The following is a 16,038-nucleotide window of genomic DNA, read 5'->3' on the forward strand; positions in this document are numbered from 1 at the left end:
TCTATCAGTGTCAAAAGTCTGGCATTATTTTCCTGAAATTTTTGAGTCATGGAATTTATCACATTCATTGTATAGTTGCAAATACATTCTTTATTTGCTCCTAGTTATACACAGTTAAATTGAGTCCCAAATGTTTACATATATTTGTGATTATGATACTACAAGGTTTTTGGTGCTTAAGAATATTGAAAACTCTAGGGATATCTTTAAAAGTATACAAAGCTGTTTTAGTGAAAGAAGAAAAAGGTAATAGAATCTTTCAACATGTCAAAAATGTCAAGGTTGGATTTCCTTTCTTTTCTGTTTTGTTAGCTAGGATTTCCCGCCCTGTTTTCACTTGTGTGTTCTCTTTCCATTGCCAGCAAATTGGCAAATAGGTATGTGTCTTTAATATGGAAAACATTTTTCCCCTGAAATGATCAAGTTATAATTCACCTTCTGTGTTCAGGCAGCACCTTTAATGTAGAAGCAAAGAGCTATTCTGATGATGCTTCACTGTGGTGCTGCCCTCCTTTGCTCTGTGTAATTGCCTCTTTCTACTGTTCATTAAAATATATTTACTGTTATATTAAGTTTACATGAAAATAGTAGACACAGCATGAAGCAGTTTTCATTATGCAGTCATTTTAATTTTAAAGTTGTTTTTTTTTCCTCTACACATATTCCAGTCTTTTGTGTCTCATTCCAAATTAGAAGCTCACACTGGTAATGGTGTCTAGTTAATTATGTGCATGTGCATTTAAATTGCATACATTGATGTGAACCTTTTAATATACTATGGGGTGGTCCCTTTATAGTTAGAGTGGGCCTAGTGCTCAATTTCAAATTAGCATACCTCTCAAGGATGCAAATAGGCACCAGCTGATGGAAAAGCAGCAGCTCTGCTGACATGTGTAAAGAAGACACTGGTACCTGTCAGATGTAACCCTAATACTTTCTTTCTTAGGCTTTTAAGGGAGGAGACAATTAATTGCATCTAGGGATCAAGAGAAAGTAATAGCACCAAGATTGGAGCAAGCAGAACAATAACATGATTTGTTGGACTCTATTGAGCTAGCTGCCTTACTTCAAAGCTTGGCAATTCTGAATTCCTCAAATTTGTAAGCTGAATATGAGCTGTAAGTGAGTAGATGCTGTTTTGGGTTGTTTAGGGTCAGTAAGGAAATGGAGATGCTAAAAACTTGGTAATTTACGTGTAAGAATCTATTACTTCCCTCTACTATAATATGGTACATTTTAGGAGCTCTTCAGAAATTAAAATATTTGTCAATTTTATAAATGCTTTTCTTTATTTTTACTCTAACAAGCAGTTTTCAAAAATAATGACTGGTTAGCTATTTTGGGCTTTAAAAATCATGATATTTTGTTCATACTAATTGTTCTGGTATTTGGTAATTCTCAAATGCTCACTCTCTCTTTTTTTTCTTTCTTTTTTTTTTTATTTTTGTTTGTTTTCTGTGAGATGTTGGCTTGTCTATTTCTATTCTGCTGACAACAGGACTTAGGGCTTAATACAGATTATGATTGAAAACTCCAAGATTGTGTGTTCAAAAATATTGGATGATTAGTACCTATGGCATTTGACTGCTAACCAGAACGCTGGTGGTTCAAACCCACCAGCCACTCCTGGGAATAAAGATTGGGCAATCTACTTCTGTAGTGATACTGCCTCAGAAACCCAAGGAGGGGTCACTATGAGTCACATCTGAACTCGATGGCAGTGAGTTTTGAATTTAGTAAAGTGAATGGGCATCTTATTTATTCATCCTTGTACTTCAGAATGATTTTCTGTGCAGAGCTAAAATTATTATTTTTAGTCTAAGTAATTAATACTTAATTTTAAAACTATTTCTAAGGAATGACCAATTAATCTTTACAAATCAAAGTAGCTTCCACAGGTTGTTTGATGTTTTTTGAGAAGAAGAATCACAGCTGGCTAAATGAGGCAGTTTCCAGCTGTTCTGACTTGGAATCATTCTCAAACTGAAGCAGAAGTGCTTTACCATTCTATGAAGCTTTAGCTTAAATTCCTTTCAACTGCTTCTATTTATTAATCACCTGCTGTGTCCTTTTTAAATGCCACAATCTCCACAGGGTTGCAGATGCTGATGAGGAAAAAGGGAAAAGTAGCTAAAACATACAGTCATGCAACACTTAGTGCCCACTATACCTTCTGTGAAATAGGATGCTATGTGATTTTGATGTGCAAATACCATGTTATACACAGGTGGTTCCTGGATTGTGAGCAAGTCTCTTTCCTAAGTCTATTTTTAATTCAGATTTGTAAGTAAGTCAGAATATTTATGTATAGTTCTTATCTAACATCAGGCAGATCCTTTTCTTAGTATATAGTACATAGTGTAGCTTTCTAAGTATAAAAGACATTAAACACTTACAAATACATGAAAACATCTTTGACATATTACAGTAAAAATAAAAAAATATTTTGATATGTGTCACAAAGGAGTACCCATTCGTTAATATGAACCATTGTATGTACCTCGAGTTTTTAATATAATAAACTTTACAGGGGTTGGAACCATGGATGTGAATGCAGTTGGACATTTGCCCAAAGGCATAGTATGCTGTCCATGAATGTATATATAGAAGCCTGTATGTAAGACACCCTGCTTAGCTACCCATTCCAATGACAATATACTTTTTTGGTTGATGTTGTTTCCAGATTAGTCTACAACTTTGTTGACTGTCTTATGATGATAATAATTCTTTGGCTGAGAATGCTATTTACATACTCTGCCTTTGTGCACCCTTTCCATACCCTAGCTACCTATCATCTATACACTGTGCAGTGTGACTCAGTGTGTCTTCTGAAATCCCCTCTTTGTTTTATCTGTGATAACTAAATTTCTAATGTTAAACATACATAACATCCTTGTCAGTATAAATATAAATAGCACAAATGTCCAAATTCTACACTGTCCCTTATTTTAAGCACTACAAAATGTCTTTGCGTACAATAGCAAAGTTAATTCTTATAATTCTGCTAGACTAAATAATTATATTCGTTTATTTTCTATACTTTAATATTGTAAGAGTCATTATGTTGAATTCAGGGGTAATATGATGGATCACTTCATTAAAATACAGTTGATAACTTATTCTAGTATCTAGTCACCAACAGTCAAACATTTCTTGGCTAACTTTTAGGTGACCTGGATTAGAAGAGTTCCTTAGGCAACTGCTCCATTCTAGTAAACTAATGTCAGCTTTAATAAAATAGAATGCTATGTTTGAAACTATTTTGACAGCTTCAACAGAAACACTGTAATTTGGAACATTATTTCATCCTCATACAACTAGTATTTAAGTTAAATAGAATAGCAGTATTGTTATCTCACAGTGTTAAAATATTTAGCATAGAGTCAGAACTTTGAAATCGGAGTCTTAGGTTCAGTTCCTATCCACTATTTAGTTGTAATAAATATTGGTCAGATGACTTGTATTATTCTGTTTCCTCATCTGTAAAATGGGAATACTAAGACTGTTTGAGTGGACCTTCATGAAAATTGAATGAAATCATATAAATTAATGTAGTTGGCATAGTGCCTGGCACATAGAAACCTCACCCTCACTGCCATCAAGTCAATTAGACTAATAATGACTCCTCCTTGGGATATGAGGTGGTATCTCTGCAGAAGTAGATTGCCAAATCTTCCTTCTGAGGAGTGATTGGTGGGTTTGAACCACCAGCCTTCTGGTAGCAGTCAGATGCCTTAGGCACTACCCACCAGAGCTATCATTTTTACTAATATTTATGGGCCAGTAACTCTTAGGCACTGGGAATTTGCTGTGGACAAAACAGACATACCATCTGCTCCTAAGGACTTTATTGCCACTCTTAGGATCTTTGGTAGCGTAGTGCCTAGGGCATTTGACTGCTAACCAGAAAGCTGGTGGTTGAAACCCACCAGCCACTCCTCAGAAGGAAGGTTAGGCAATCTATTTCTGTAGTGATACCACCTCAGAAATCTAAGGAAGGGTCACTATGCATCAGGTCTGACTTGATGGCCCATAGCAACAACAGTCTTATGGGAACAGAGGGATATCGTGGTACTGTTTATCAGACTAAACCAAAAAAACCCACTGCCATCAAGTCAGTTGCAACTCATAACAATCCCATAGGGTTTCCAAGGCTGTAAATCTTTACAGAAACAGACTGCTTTGTCTTTCTCCCACAGAGCAGCTGGTGGTTTGGAACCACCGACCTTTTGGTTAGCAGCCCAATGCCTTAACCACAGCACCATTAGAGCTTCTTGTTTATCAGATTGGTGTTCTTTTTAATCATTACTTTAGTAAACTTTCCCATTAAGTATTCTTCTAATTGCTATGTTAATGAATACCCATTGCATAGAAATTCATAGAGGATTGTCTGATAATTGGTAAAAATGTCCTATGGGTTTACAGAGCAGTTAATGGAATTTGAATACCTGACTCTTTCTGGATGCAGTTTTGAAAGGTAAAGATATTCCACAAATGCTATTGTGTTGTTTAAAGAAACTTTCTAACTTGAGATTAATTTTCCTGCCTATGGTTCTATTAGACACCTGATACATTAAAATTGGAATTTAAGACCATACAGATTTAACTTGAGGGTATGACAGTTTTATTTTTTAAAAAAATAAATTTTTTAGCCAAAGGAAGAAATGAGTTATCTATTCTGATCTTCTCTGAGTAACCTTGGATTTTAAATAGCCTTTAACAGATCCAACCAGAGAGTACTTTAACAGTCAATCATGCTTTATTTGGATAATTCAAAATGACAGGCTAGCACTTTTCAGTACTTGGTGCAGTCAGAAAATATTCATGCCATCCAAATGGTTTCCCTGTGGATTAGAGGTGAAGAGGGTTCTATAGTAAAAGTTTGAGACACCAGAATAGTTTTATTTTCAAATGTTAATTCTCATCATTTTCACTATGAATATGAAGAAACCACAAGGGAGCTCTGTGAATCTTTTCACAATTGGCTTAATCTGGGAGAGCTTTTAGGAGAAGCTGTTAGAATTACAAGAGGAAGAAGCCTGGTTGATGAGGTCTGAAGTTACAGTAGCCATTGATCAAGAGTTACCTTGCTTCCTAGACTTAAGACTTCCTGTTAACAAAAATAGTACAAATGTCCTCTACTTTTGTAGAGCTCTTTTGGAAAGCGACAGTAAAATACCATCTTTATTATGTTGGTCATTTTCTGTAGAAAAAATATGATACAGTTTTCATTTAAAATGGGAAGTGGACATCTGAAACAAAAAGATGCAGGGATTTCATTCAAATGCTTTTTGCCATTCAGTCATATAATCATGATACCTAGTTCTCTTGGAGGAGCTCTGGTAGCATAGTACCTAAGGTACTTGACTGCTAACCAGAAGGCTGGCGGTTCAAACCATTCTTTGGAAGGAAGGTTGGGCAATCTACTTCCATAGTGATACCGCCTCAGAAACCCAGGGAGGGCTCACTATGAGTCGGATCTGACTCGACGGCACATAACAACACAGTTCTCTTGGCCTCTTCTTTTCCCTCATCACTTAGCCTTCTCATTCATTAAGGTTTAGGATTAGTTTCAATGTCCCAGTTTCCTCTAGTGAGTCATTATTAACTCAGTCTTGAGTCTAATAAATTAAAATAAAAATCATAAAACAGGATTTTTAAAATCAAACCAAAGTTTGCTTTTAAAGCTCTTATTCTGCCATACTTGATATGAGAATAACATAAAATCATAGTCTCTGTAAATAGGTGAAAAGAACAACTTATTTTATCTAGAATCTGATTTTAGAACTTAGTTCAAGTATGGTAGTCATCATCAATGCTTCTTACTGTCATAAAGTATCATTCTCTGCCCATAAATCAATCTGACAAATTGATATAGAAGGGAGTATTACAGCCTACCTTTGAATTATACCTTGGTTTGTTTTTTTTTTTTTTGACCTTTGGAAGTTACTTAAATTCCCTGAGCTTCTTCAACTATAAAGGATAACTTCCTTACTGTGTTCTTCTGTGAGTGAAGGTAAGCTGATTTGTACAAAATATCAGGGAAGTAATAATTAAAGTGTATTGGTATTTAGTCTTGTAGTAATATAATGCAGTAAAATTTAGGTCAATTTAATTGTTTGTGTTTGTACATGGCAAATTTAAAAATCCACCTAGAGGTAAGCTTCACCAAACATTTATTGAATGTTTATTGAATGCCAAGCAGGATTCCTGGGAGTACACAGAGAAAGAGACATGACCCCAAATGTCAAAAGTACTCCCAGTCTGGTTGGAGAGATAGGTGAGTAAACAGATACATGGAATAGGTGCTGTGATTAAAGAGTGGAAGTTGACAGGGAAGGAGTTTGGAGAAAGCTTCCCTGAGGAGGAAAACTTAAGCTGAATCTTAAAGGAGAAGATGAGTACAAGGGTGTGAAGCAATGAAATAGGGAAGTGATATTCCAGACAGAGGTTTATAGTGAAGAAGAGAACATGACTAAAAAAGAGGTTTTGTCTGGAGCTGTAACAAGGTCCCACTACTATGAAAGGTCTATGCTACATTTTGCTACAATGTTTAGATTTTATTTTGATGTTATTTTGGGGAAGTAGTTGAAGGATTTTGAGCCAGAGAATGACATAATCAAATGTGTAGTTTAGAAAAATTCACTAAACCCATCTTCTTTGTTCTATTTCTTTCTGGTACTTTCTAGTAAAACATTAAATTGACTTCCATATCAGAAGAAACAATTATCTTGTTTAACCTAAGTCTGTCATCACAATGATGTTAAGCACTTGTATATTTATGATCTTTGTTGAAAGCTATGAAAATTGCCACGCAGATATTTAAATTTTAGTAGCTTACAGCACTGAGATACAAAGTTCATCACATCTGACAATCTCATTTCTTTAACTATTATAGCATGAGGCCAAGGAAGAAATTTTGCTTTTGGGCAGTGTCCAACACCCTAAGCCTTTTAGCACACTTGGCACAAGGATGTCACAGACGTTTGTTCCAACATATAATCCTCACGTGGTAATGATCCTTCATCATAAGTATATCGTTCTTGACAGTGAACCGTAAGAAACCACTGGTTGATGTGTTTTACATTACACATTACACAGTCTCTTTCTGTGGCCTGATTTATAGAAGCAAGAGCATTTGCTGAGCATAACTTAATCAGGACTTCCTGGTTCCCAATCCCTCATGCCTTTATTCAGACAAGAATGCAGTTGTCTGCACTTACTGTCCATCCTCTAACACCATATCTGGCTAAAAGCAGGAAATGGAAACATTTTAGGAGTCCTGCCTCAAATTATCGAGGTACTTTTTACCAGTGGTTTTCATGTCTGTGACCTGGGTGTTCACCAGATTTCTAGCCTCAGTTTCTAACCTATTTAGAAAGCTATCACACTTTGCCTTCACTTCCTCTCCAGGCCAAGGCAGTACACATTTTTTTCCTCTGTGAGCCTATACCTCCTGTCTAAGAAGTCATACTTGGTTTTGTCCTTGTCCTTATCTTTGTCCTAGATAGTTTTCAAACTTGTCAGATATGCTTAAACACCTGACTCTGATCTTCCGTGATCTCAATTTTCCAAAACACAGATATATAAAACCAATTTAAGCATTTAATCTAACAGTGTTTTTGAACAAACTCAGCTCTATAACAGAATAAACTGAGTCAGCAGAGTGCAATGGAAAAAAATGATTTGGAGTTACATTAACATTCATGGAATTGGATCTACCAAACATTCCATTTACCTAACTGGGCATTTCACACAAACCATCATACCACACATCCCTATCAGAGAGCTTCCTATACAGGGACTAAGCCTTTAGAACTTACAAACATGTCCAAGGTGTATAGCTCAAAAGGCGTAGTTCTGGGCTTCACCTCTAGATAGGTCATTCTGCTTGTGCTCTTCACCATATAGCACTGTCTCTCAACTATGAATGTTTGGATAAAGCCAATGTTCTGTTAAATAAAACATTACTCTTGTGCTTTGAGGTCATAAAGTATGCTTTCATTATATCTCATTTGATTTATATAATAATTCTGTAAGGTAAGTATAATTTTCCCAGTTTTACAAGAGAGAAAACTGAGGCTCTGTTAAGATTAAATGACTTGCACAACGTGAAACAATTTATAAATGGCACATCCAGTGTTCATAAACTTTTAAGGTCCTGTGTAATATCAAGATCTTCTTAAATGGGGTACTCTGGTATTGTTCACCCTAATGAGGTTCAGTACTGTGTATTACTTGCTGCTGTGGCTGAACATTTTACAGTAACATTGATTCCCCCCAAGGGGAAATGTGTACATTTCCTCTAGTCCACCTCCATGGTTCCACTGCATTTGCTGTGGTTTATACCCGAATTGACAGCAGTGAGTTTGGTTTTGGTTTGGTATATAATGTTTATTTTACTACTTGATTATGAACATATCAAAGTGTCAACCATATAACTACCCACAGGAGTGTTTCCGTATCAGGCATCAAACAAAATAACAAAAGTCTCACTTTATATGTTTTCCACATAGAAGTTATTCTTCAGGCTTTTAAAGCTGATGTGACTACAGTGGTGATTATTAATGTACTGTACTCTGCTTTTAAATATGTCCCCTCCCCTGCAGTGGACTGAATTATTCATTTTACTACTTGACTACTCATTTTAATTTTTTTTCCAGGTTTTGTGATGAAGGAACCTGTACAGATAAAGCCAATATTCTATATGCCTGGGCAAGAAATGCTCCCCCCACCAGGCTCCCTAAAGGTACCTCAGAGTCCTTTTGGATATTTCTTTTAAACTACTAATTTCTAATTCCAAAGTACTTTTTGTTGTAGTCCTTTCCAAGAGTTGTTAATAGTGTCATTTATTGCAGTTTTACACTGAAAGTAGCAGAGTCAACTGCTTTGTATTGAAAAGGTTTCATTTAAGTAGTTAACTTCTTTCTCTGCTTCTCTTTGGTAAGTAATTTGCCCACACAACATTTTAGATAGAAAATAACCAACTATACCTCAAGCCACCTTTGGCCTAAGGCACATTGGTTCTTGACAACTGGAGCATTTTATGAGCCAAGAGAGCTAGGAATTAAATAAATCGCTGCTTCAGCAGACCAATTTCTTTTTTCTTTTTTTTTTTTTTTTATAGTCCTGGAACCTAGGTATTGATGTAATGCCAAACCTCTGTTGGCTTTCTGACTTCAACTTTAAACTGTTCATAACTTCCAATTTGTGAGTGAATTACCAGACTCTTTTTGTTTCTTGAACGTTTCTCAATATTAAAGGGATTGTGCTTCACGGTTCTCTTACGGACCCGTTCTCTCATGGTTCTGGGATGGCATCATATGATGCATATGCTTTCTTGCCTCCATAACTCATACCAGCACCACTAATTGATGACCATTTTGCCTTGCTTGAAATGAGCCTGAGGATTTTCTCTAAAGTTTACCAGACAGCTGCTGTTAAACAAGTTTGAAAACTAGAAGATGGGTCTGCCATAGATTTATTAACATACTAAAAATGTTAATAACAGATAGAAAAAAAAAATTTCCAGCCCATGAATATATTCTTTATAGATTTTTTTTTTTTTTTAACCTTACTGTTAAACTCTAATAAGACTATGAAGAATCCTAAGATTCCAAAAACTCACTGACATGGTGGACTTTGCAATCTGTTTCCTTAGTGACATTTTTGCAGATACTTGTTTTCATATGGGGAAAAAGTAATTCTAAGATTAAGGAGTCTATTTATTGTAATGAATTAGAAAATAAAAAAGAATGTGAATATATACAGAACAAAAATGAGAGAATGGCTTTTATATTTCTATTTGTTTTCATCAGCAAAGACAAAATTTTGGTTGGTTGGTTGGTTTCAAAATCAGTGAATTAGTCTCTTAAGTACAAGTGATTACTCTGGTTCTGAAGTGGAAACTATGAATAGAATTTCCTCGGAGCTTTGAGAAAGATTGATTATATTAAATATTTTTAGTAAATGCTTAGTTTGTTTCAGTTTTCATATAATGTAATTTCATGTTATATGCTATCTTATTTCCCCTTAAATTTCATAGTTTAGCAACCTCAGAGTAACTCATCTATTTGCATTTTAAAGTATTTATTTTAAAATGATTATTTCTAAAATACTAATTTACCCTCTTTTGCAAATCTTTAGGTGTTGGTTTCAGAGTTGGAGGAGATACTGGAAGTAAATATTTTGTACTGCAGGTGCACTATGGAGATATTAGTGCTTTTGGAGGTAAGTTTCGAAAGGTTGGAACTAAGCACAACATTTATTACTATATTGTTTAAAATATATATACTGTTATCTCTATGTGTATCAGAATGAAGAAGTTGCTACACCTTTCACTATTATAGGACAGCTGTCTTTGTTTAATTTGGGACTATTAAAGAAATTCTTTTCATTATAAAAGTTTTGTTCTCTTATGCACATGTTCATCATCCTGTGGTGTAGTGGGTAAGGCATTTGACTGCTAGCCAGAAGGTTGGTGGTTTAAACCCACCAGCTGCTCTGTGGAAAGAAGATGAGACATTCTACTTCCATAACAATTTAAAGCCTAGGAAACCAAGTGGGGTTCTCTATGAGTTTAAATCGACTCATTGGCACTGGGTTTGATACCTTATGCTGATATTCAGGATTCTTTTGTCCTTTCTGTTCTCCTGTCAGGGATTCCAAAGAGCTCTGGTGGTGCAGTGGTTAAGGCATTCAGCTGCTAATCAAAAGGTCGACAGTTCCAACCCACCAGTCGCTGCATGGGAGAAAGATGAAACAATCTGCTTCCATAAAGATTTACAGTCTTGGAAACTCTATGGGTGGTTGTACTCTGTCCTGTAGGGTTGCTGTGCATTAGTATTAACTCAATGGCAGTAGGTTTGTTTCATACATACATACATATATACATAAACATACATACATATATATATATATATATATGATTCCTTCCACACAGAAAGCATAGGAGGTTAGTTTATGTACATTACTGTGAAAAAGGCTTGAGAGATTCAGTATGTTCTGCAATACTAGGGAAACTATTAGACACTGGGATTCAGGTCAGTGCTTTAACAATAATCCAAACCTTCCATTTCATGAACTCATCCACTACCCACTGCACTAACGTTCATACCCCACCTACGTCTAAAATAAACAAACAAAAAACGGTTACTGTCAAGTCAATTCTGACTCAGTTAGAACTGTGTTCTATGGGGTTTTTCAATTCCAAGGTGCCTCTGGGTGAACTGCCAACCTTTTTGTTAAACCATTTGCAATGCCCATGAATTCATTCCTGGGAAGCCCTAGATACTTCCCTAGATTTCTGTCACTCTACTCATGTTTACAATACACGTCACTTAAAAACCTCTTTTTATAGAATCATTAACATGATGAAGGGGTCCTGTTACCAAGGCAACTGAGACCAGAATCTCTTACTCCTTTTGTTGTATTTAGTCAGACCCCAGCTGCATTCCCAGTTCACACTTTTGTGTTCATAGGAGTGTAAATATTAAGGACTTTACTCCTTGGCTTATCTACTATGTCTTTCTGATTTGTGCATACTCCCCTGAATTCTCTAATTTAACATATTTCTACTAACTAACCTGACACATTTCCTTCCCCAAGCACATTAGATTTCTATCCAGCAGCTAAGTCTGGAGGTAAATACCTATTTCTACCTTAGAAATATCATCTGGAGCCTTTGCTGTTAGTTTTTCATCTAGTGAAGGGACCCAGAGATTCTTGGCATTTGGAACTGGACAATAAATACAATCTCCCTCTAGGAAACAGTATTGGAAAAAATAATTTCATATATTTGAAAAGTATAATTAGTACTAGAGTCAGATATATTATTAATTTAAAAAGCTGCTGTATACTAGCCCATGAATCTAACTTCCAAATAAAAAATTGTTTCTGTATTAAAAAATGTGCATTGAGTTATAAACAAATAACTTTCAATTTTTGGAACAAAACCTAATCTTAAATTAACTGTAGTGCTAAAACAAAGATTTGTTGAAAACAAAGGAGTACATATTTGTGTTTTGAGAACAAAGACAGTTACCTGCTGTAAGAATTTACCATGTTGTAATCAGTGGAACAGGCAAATTCTAAGACTGCTGACTTCCAAAGCATTGGCAAGACTATAATATTATTCAAAAAGGCAAGGACATCCTTCCCTGACCACCACAACTAAAGTAGTCCATCATATGCACACACTCTCTTAACCCTAACCCTTCATTCTCCCTCTGTAAAACCCTGGGCTTCACTTTTCACCCTAACTCCTCTTAGCTTTGTAGTACCTTCCAGCATACTGCATTGATACCCAAGGGAAAATGGATAATCTGTATACTAGCACACGCACACACACACACAGATGCACAGTAGCTTCATAATTTATTTAAACTAATTTCTTACAGATGAGGAATGAATTTTGGTTTATAATTAATGTTTACTCTAGCGGTAATAAAAAAGCACCAATATGTTAATATGTAAATAGATAGTTATTCTTTACTGTAAGAGACAGGTGAGGAGCTATGCACTATTTTTTCATTTTTTACTTTTCCAAGGATAATTTTTCTAAAAGAAGGTATGTATGAGGTAGAAAGAGAACTACTGCTATAACCTGTAGATCTTATCTTATTGTAATAAAATAAAAATGTAAACAAAAATTTTCACCCATGTAATGCATTCAGTACCAGTTAGACACCATCTTATCCCTTAAGGTACACATGATTAGAGTAATAAACAAACGTGAGGGAAAATATCAAACCTTCCTAAAACAATGAGATTGCCCTTCACAGTTACTAAATTGAGGATGGATGGAAATTGAATCATAAGACCCAGTCCTGCCAGAGTTTTAATGAATTTGGTACAGTTTTGGAGGCTTTGTGAATTATAATTTGGAGGGGAAGCAATTTGACTATGTTATATACACTTGTGGTGGTGGTGAGCGATCAAGTCGGACCCAACTCATAACGACCCCTCCTTGGATTTCCGAGGCAGTATCACTTAAGGAAGTAGATTGCCCAACCTTCCTTCCGAGGAGTGGCTGGTGGGTTTGAACTGCCAGCCTTCTGGTTAGCAATCAAGTGCCTTAAGCACTATGCTACCAAAGCTCCTTATAGCCTAATATTAAAACCTTACTCTAAGTTTTCATCCTAAAGAAATAGATTTTTTTTAAATAAATATAAGCTAACTACCCACAGTTATTTATGTATGTTTAACTATTAATATGAACTACTGAAAAGTTAGTAAGTGTCCTTTAATAGGGATTGGCTAAATAAATGGTATAACAAAAAGTAGCAAATCATAAAAATGTATGTTGTTGTTGTTTGCCATCGAGTCGGCCCCGACTCATAGCGACCCCTCCTTGGGTTTCCGAGGCAGTATCACTACGGAAGTAGGATTGCCCAACCTTCCTTCCGAGGAGTGGCTGGTGGGTTTGAACCGCAGCCTTCTGGTTAGCAGTCAAGTGCTTTTAGCCACTATGCTACCAGAGCTCCCGTATACAGACTATATAAAAAAGATATTTATGCTTGTATATTTACAAAGATCTTAAGGAAAAAGGAAATCAGGAGAGTTAATGTTCATGAGAGATGGGATTGTGTGATTATTTTTCCCCTTAAAATGTTACAGCCTTATCTTTATATTTTTAAGTCCCACAAATAGAAGCACCATGTTAACTTCTTTAGACTACCAGTTGGTGTACTGCATTCCCACTCATACACTAAAGACAAAAAAGAGTTAACATGAATCTGTACATGCCTGACTTACTACAAGGAGTGACTTACACTTTAAGATTCTCTTTTGTGATTAGAGGCTTATCTTGATTTGCACCTAGAATTAGAAAATAATTATATCATTCTATCTCTTTTAATTATTAAAATGCATTATATGTATGTGTATAAGGAGCTCTAGTAACAGAGTGCCTAAGGCATCTGACTGCTAACCAGAAGGTTAGTGGGTTCAAACCCAACAGCCACTCCACTGAAACAAGACTGGGCAATCTACTTGCATAAAGATTTACCTCCTTGGAAACCCAGTGGGGATCACTATGAGTTCAAATCAACTCGATGGCAGTCGTTGAGTTGGACCTGACTCATAGTGACCCCTCCTTGGGTTTCCAAGGCAGTATCACTATGGAAGTAGATTGCCCTGTCTTCCTTCCGAGTAGTGTCTGGTGGGTTTGAACTGCCAGCCTTCTGATTAGAGTCAAGTGCCTTAGGCACTTCGCTACCAGAGCTCCCATGATGGCAGTAGGTTTTTCTTTTTTAAAAAATGTGTATATATATGTACATAAAAAATAAAAAGCCACTGCCATCGAGTCAATTCTGACTCATGGTGACCCCCGTTGGGATTCCAAGGCAGTAAATCTTTACGGAAGTAGATTGCCTCATCTTCCTTTCGCAGAGCAACTGGCAGGTTTGACCTGCCAGCCTCTGGTTAGCAGTCAAATGCCTTAGGCACTGCACTACCAGAACTCTTTACATATGTATATAAATACACATAAAATCCTATCACTGCGTTTAGTACTAGCATCAATGAAGATTTGACCATCATGATGTTAAAAGTATTGATGGTATTTTTAACCACATAAATTTTTAAATCATAATCAGAATGACACTTCTAGGAAATTGTTGTTGTTGTTATGTGCCCTCGAGTTGGACCCGACTCACAGTGACCCCTCCTTGGGTTTCCGAGGCAGTATCACTATGGAAGTAGATTGCCCAACCTTACTTCCAAGAAGTGGCTGGTGAGTTTGAACTGCCAGCCTTCTGGTTAGCAGACAAGTTCCTTAGGCACTACACTAGGAAATTTTAAAAGGGGGTAAGATATTTGTCTCAAGGGTGTGAGCGTTTTTCTACATAGGAAGTTCTAGAGAGTTAAGAAGCGTAGGACATTTCTTTAATAAAGCCCCAACAGTGAAGGTAAAATATCTTCTAAGACTTGTTGAAATGTGATACAGAGGAACCAAAAAAAATCTTTTACCATTGAATCAATTCTGACTCAGTCATCCTATAGCGTATAGGGTTTCTGCCCCATAGGGTTTCCAAGGCTGTAATCATTATGGAAGCAGACTTTTTTTTTTTCCTCCTACGGAGCAACTAGTAGGTTTGAACTGCTGACCTTTTCAGTTAGTGGCTGAGTGCTTAACCATTGCACCACTAAGGCTCCTTGATAAAAAAGAAAGGAGAGCATAATCTGAAGCCAGTTGGATATACTTTAGACTGCAGGCTTTCGTGGTAGGAAAGGATTGGGTGTATGATTAGAGTGGGTTCTTTAGGATTACATGAAATGCTCATATTGTTTTATTTTTTATTTGTTTTGGAAATTGCATAGAATATGAAGCTATAAGATCATCATTTGAAAACAGTCAACTTTATTAAATGAATAACAATCATAGTGTTAGACCTGTGTTGGGGATATAAATCTTCCTGACTAAAGGAGTTTAGGACTTTGTCGTAGGGGAGATAAGCACAAACATCTTAAATTACATACAGACAATTGACTTGGTTACTGGACATAGGCTATGGAAAGGTGGGGAGTGTATAGGTCATCCTGGAAGGGGGCAAGGGACATTGCTTGGGAAAGGCTTCTTAGAAGATGGAACCAAAGCAAGGTTTTGATGGGTGTTCAGGTGCTCCCAGGTGGGCAGGGGCATGGGGAACACACATTTCAGAAAAAGGTAAAAACTCATGCACAGAGTCAGAGTGAAACAGCCTCATAGACACAAGAAAGCCTAGGTAATGTGGGATGAGGGGGGTGGTATATGCAAAGGGAGAAGTGAGAACAGATGTGAAATCAGTACTTTTCCATAAAGCGGTAACCTGATTGGATTTTCATTTCATAAGCGTAGTGCCTGAGGCACTTGACTGCTAACTAAAAGGCTGGAGGTTAAAACCTACCAGCCACTCCTCAGAAGGAAGGTTGGGCAATGTACTTCTGTAGTGATACCACCTCGGAAACCCAAGGAGGGGTTGCTACGAGTTGGGTCTGACTCGAGTTGGGTCTGACTCGAAGGTACATAACAACAAAGCTGTTTAATCCTAGGCTTGA

At 36.4% G+C, this 16,038-nt stretch overlaps 1 protein-coding gene across 1 annotated transcript in view; it reads left to right on the plus strand.

Annotated features, from left to right (window-relative positions):
- The window catches only part of PAM (peptidylglycine alpha-amidating monooxygenase), a 219,629-nt gene that overhangs the window by 77,924 nt on the left and 125,667 nt on the right, over positions 1 to 16,038 (plus strand). The window contains exons 5-6 of the mRNA XM_007942482.2: positions 8,664 to 8,749; positions 10,147 to 10,230. Of these exons, the coding sequence (XP_007940673.1) occupies positions 8,664 to 8,749; positions 10,147 to 10,230 (170 nt within the window). The remainder of the gene's footprint in view (positions 1 to 8,663; positions 8,750 to 10,146; positions 10,231 to 16,038) is intronic.

The sequence above is a fragment of the Orycteropus afer genome, unplaced genomic scaffold, assembly GCF_000298275.1.
Source record: "Orycteropus afer afer isolate SDZICR_OR568_19922 unplaced genomic scaffold, OryAfe1.0 scaffold00091, whole genome shotgun sequence".
In the NCBI taxonomy this organism is placed as follows: Eukaryota; Metazoa; Chordata; class Mammalia; order Tubulidentata; family Orycteropodidae; genus Orycteropus; species Orycteropus afer.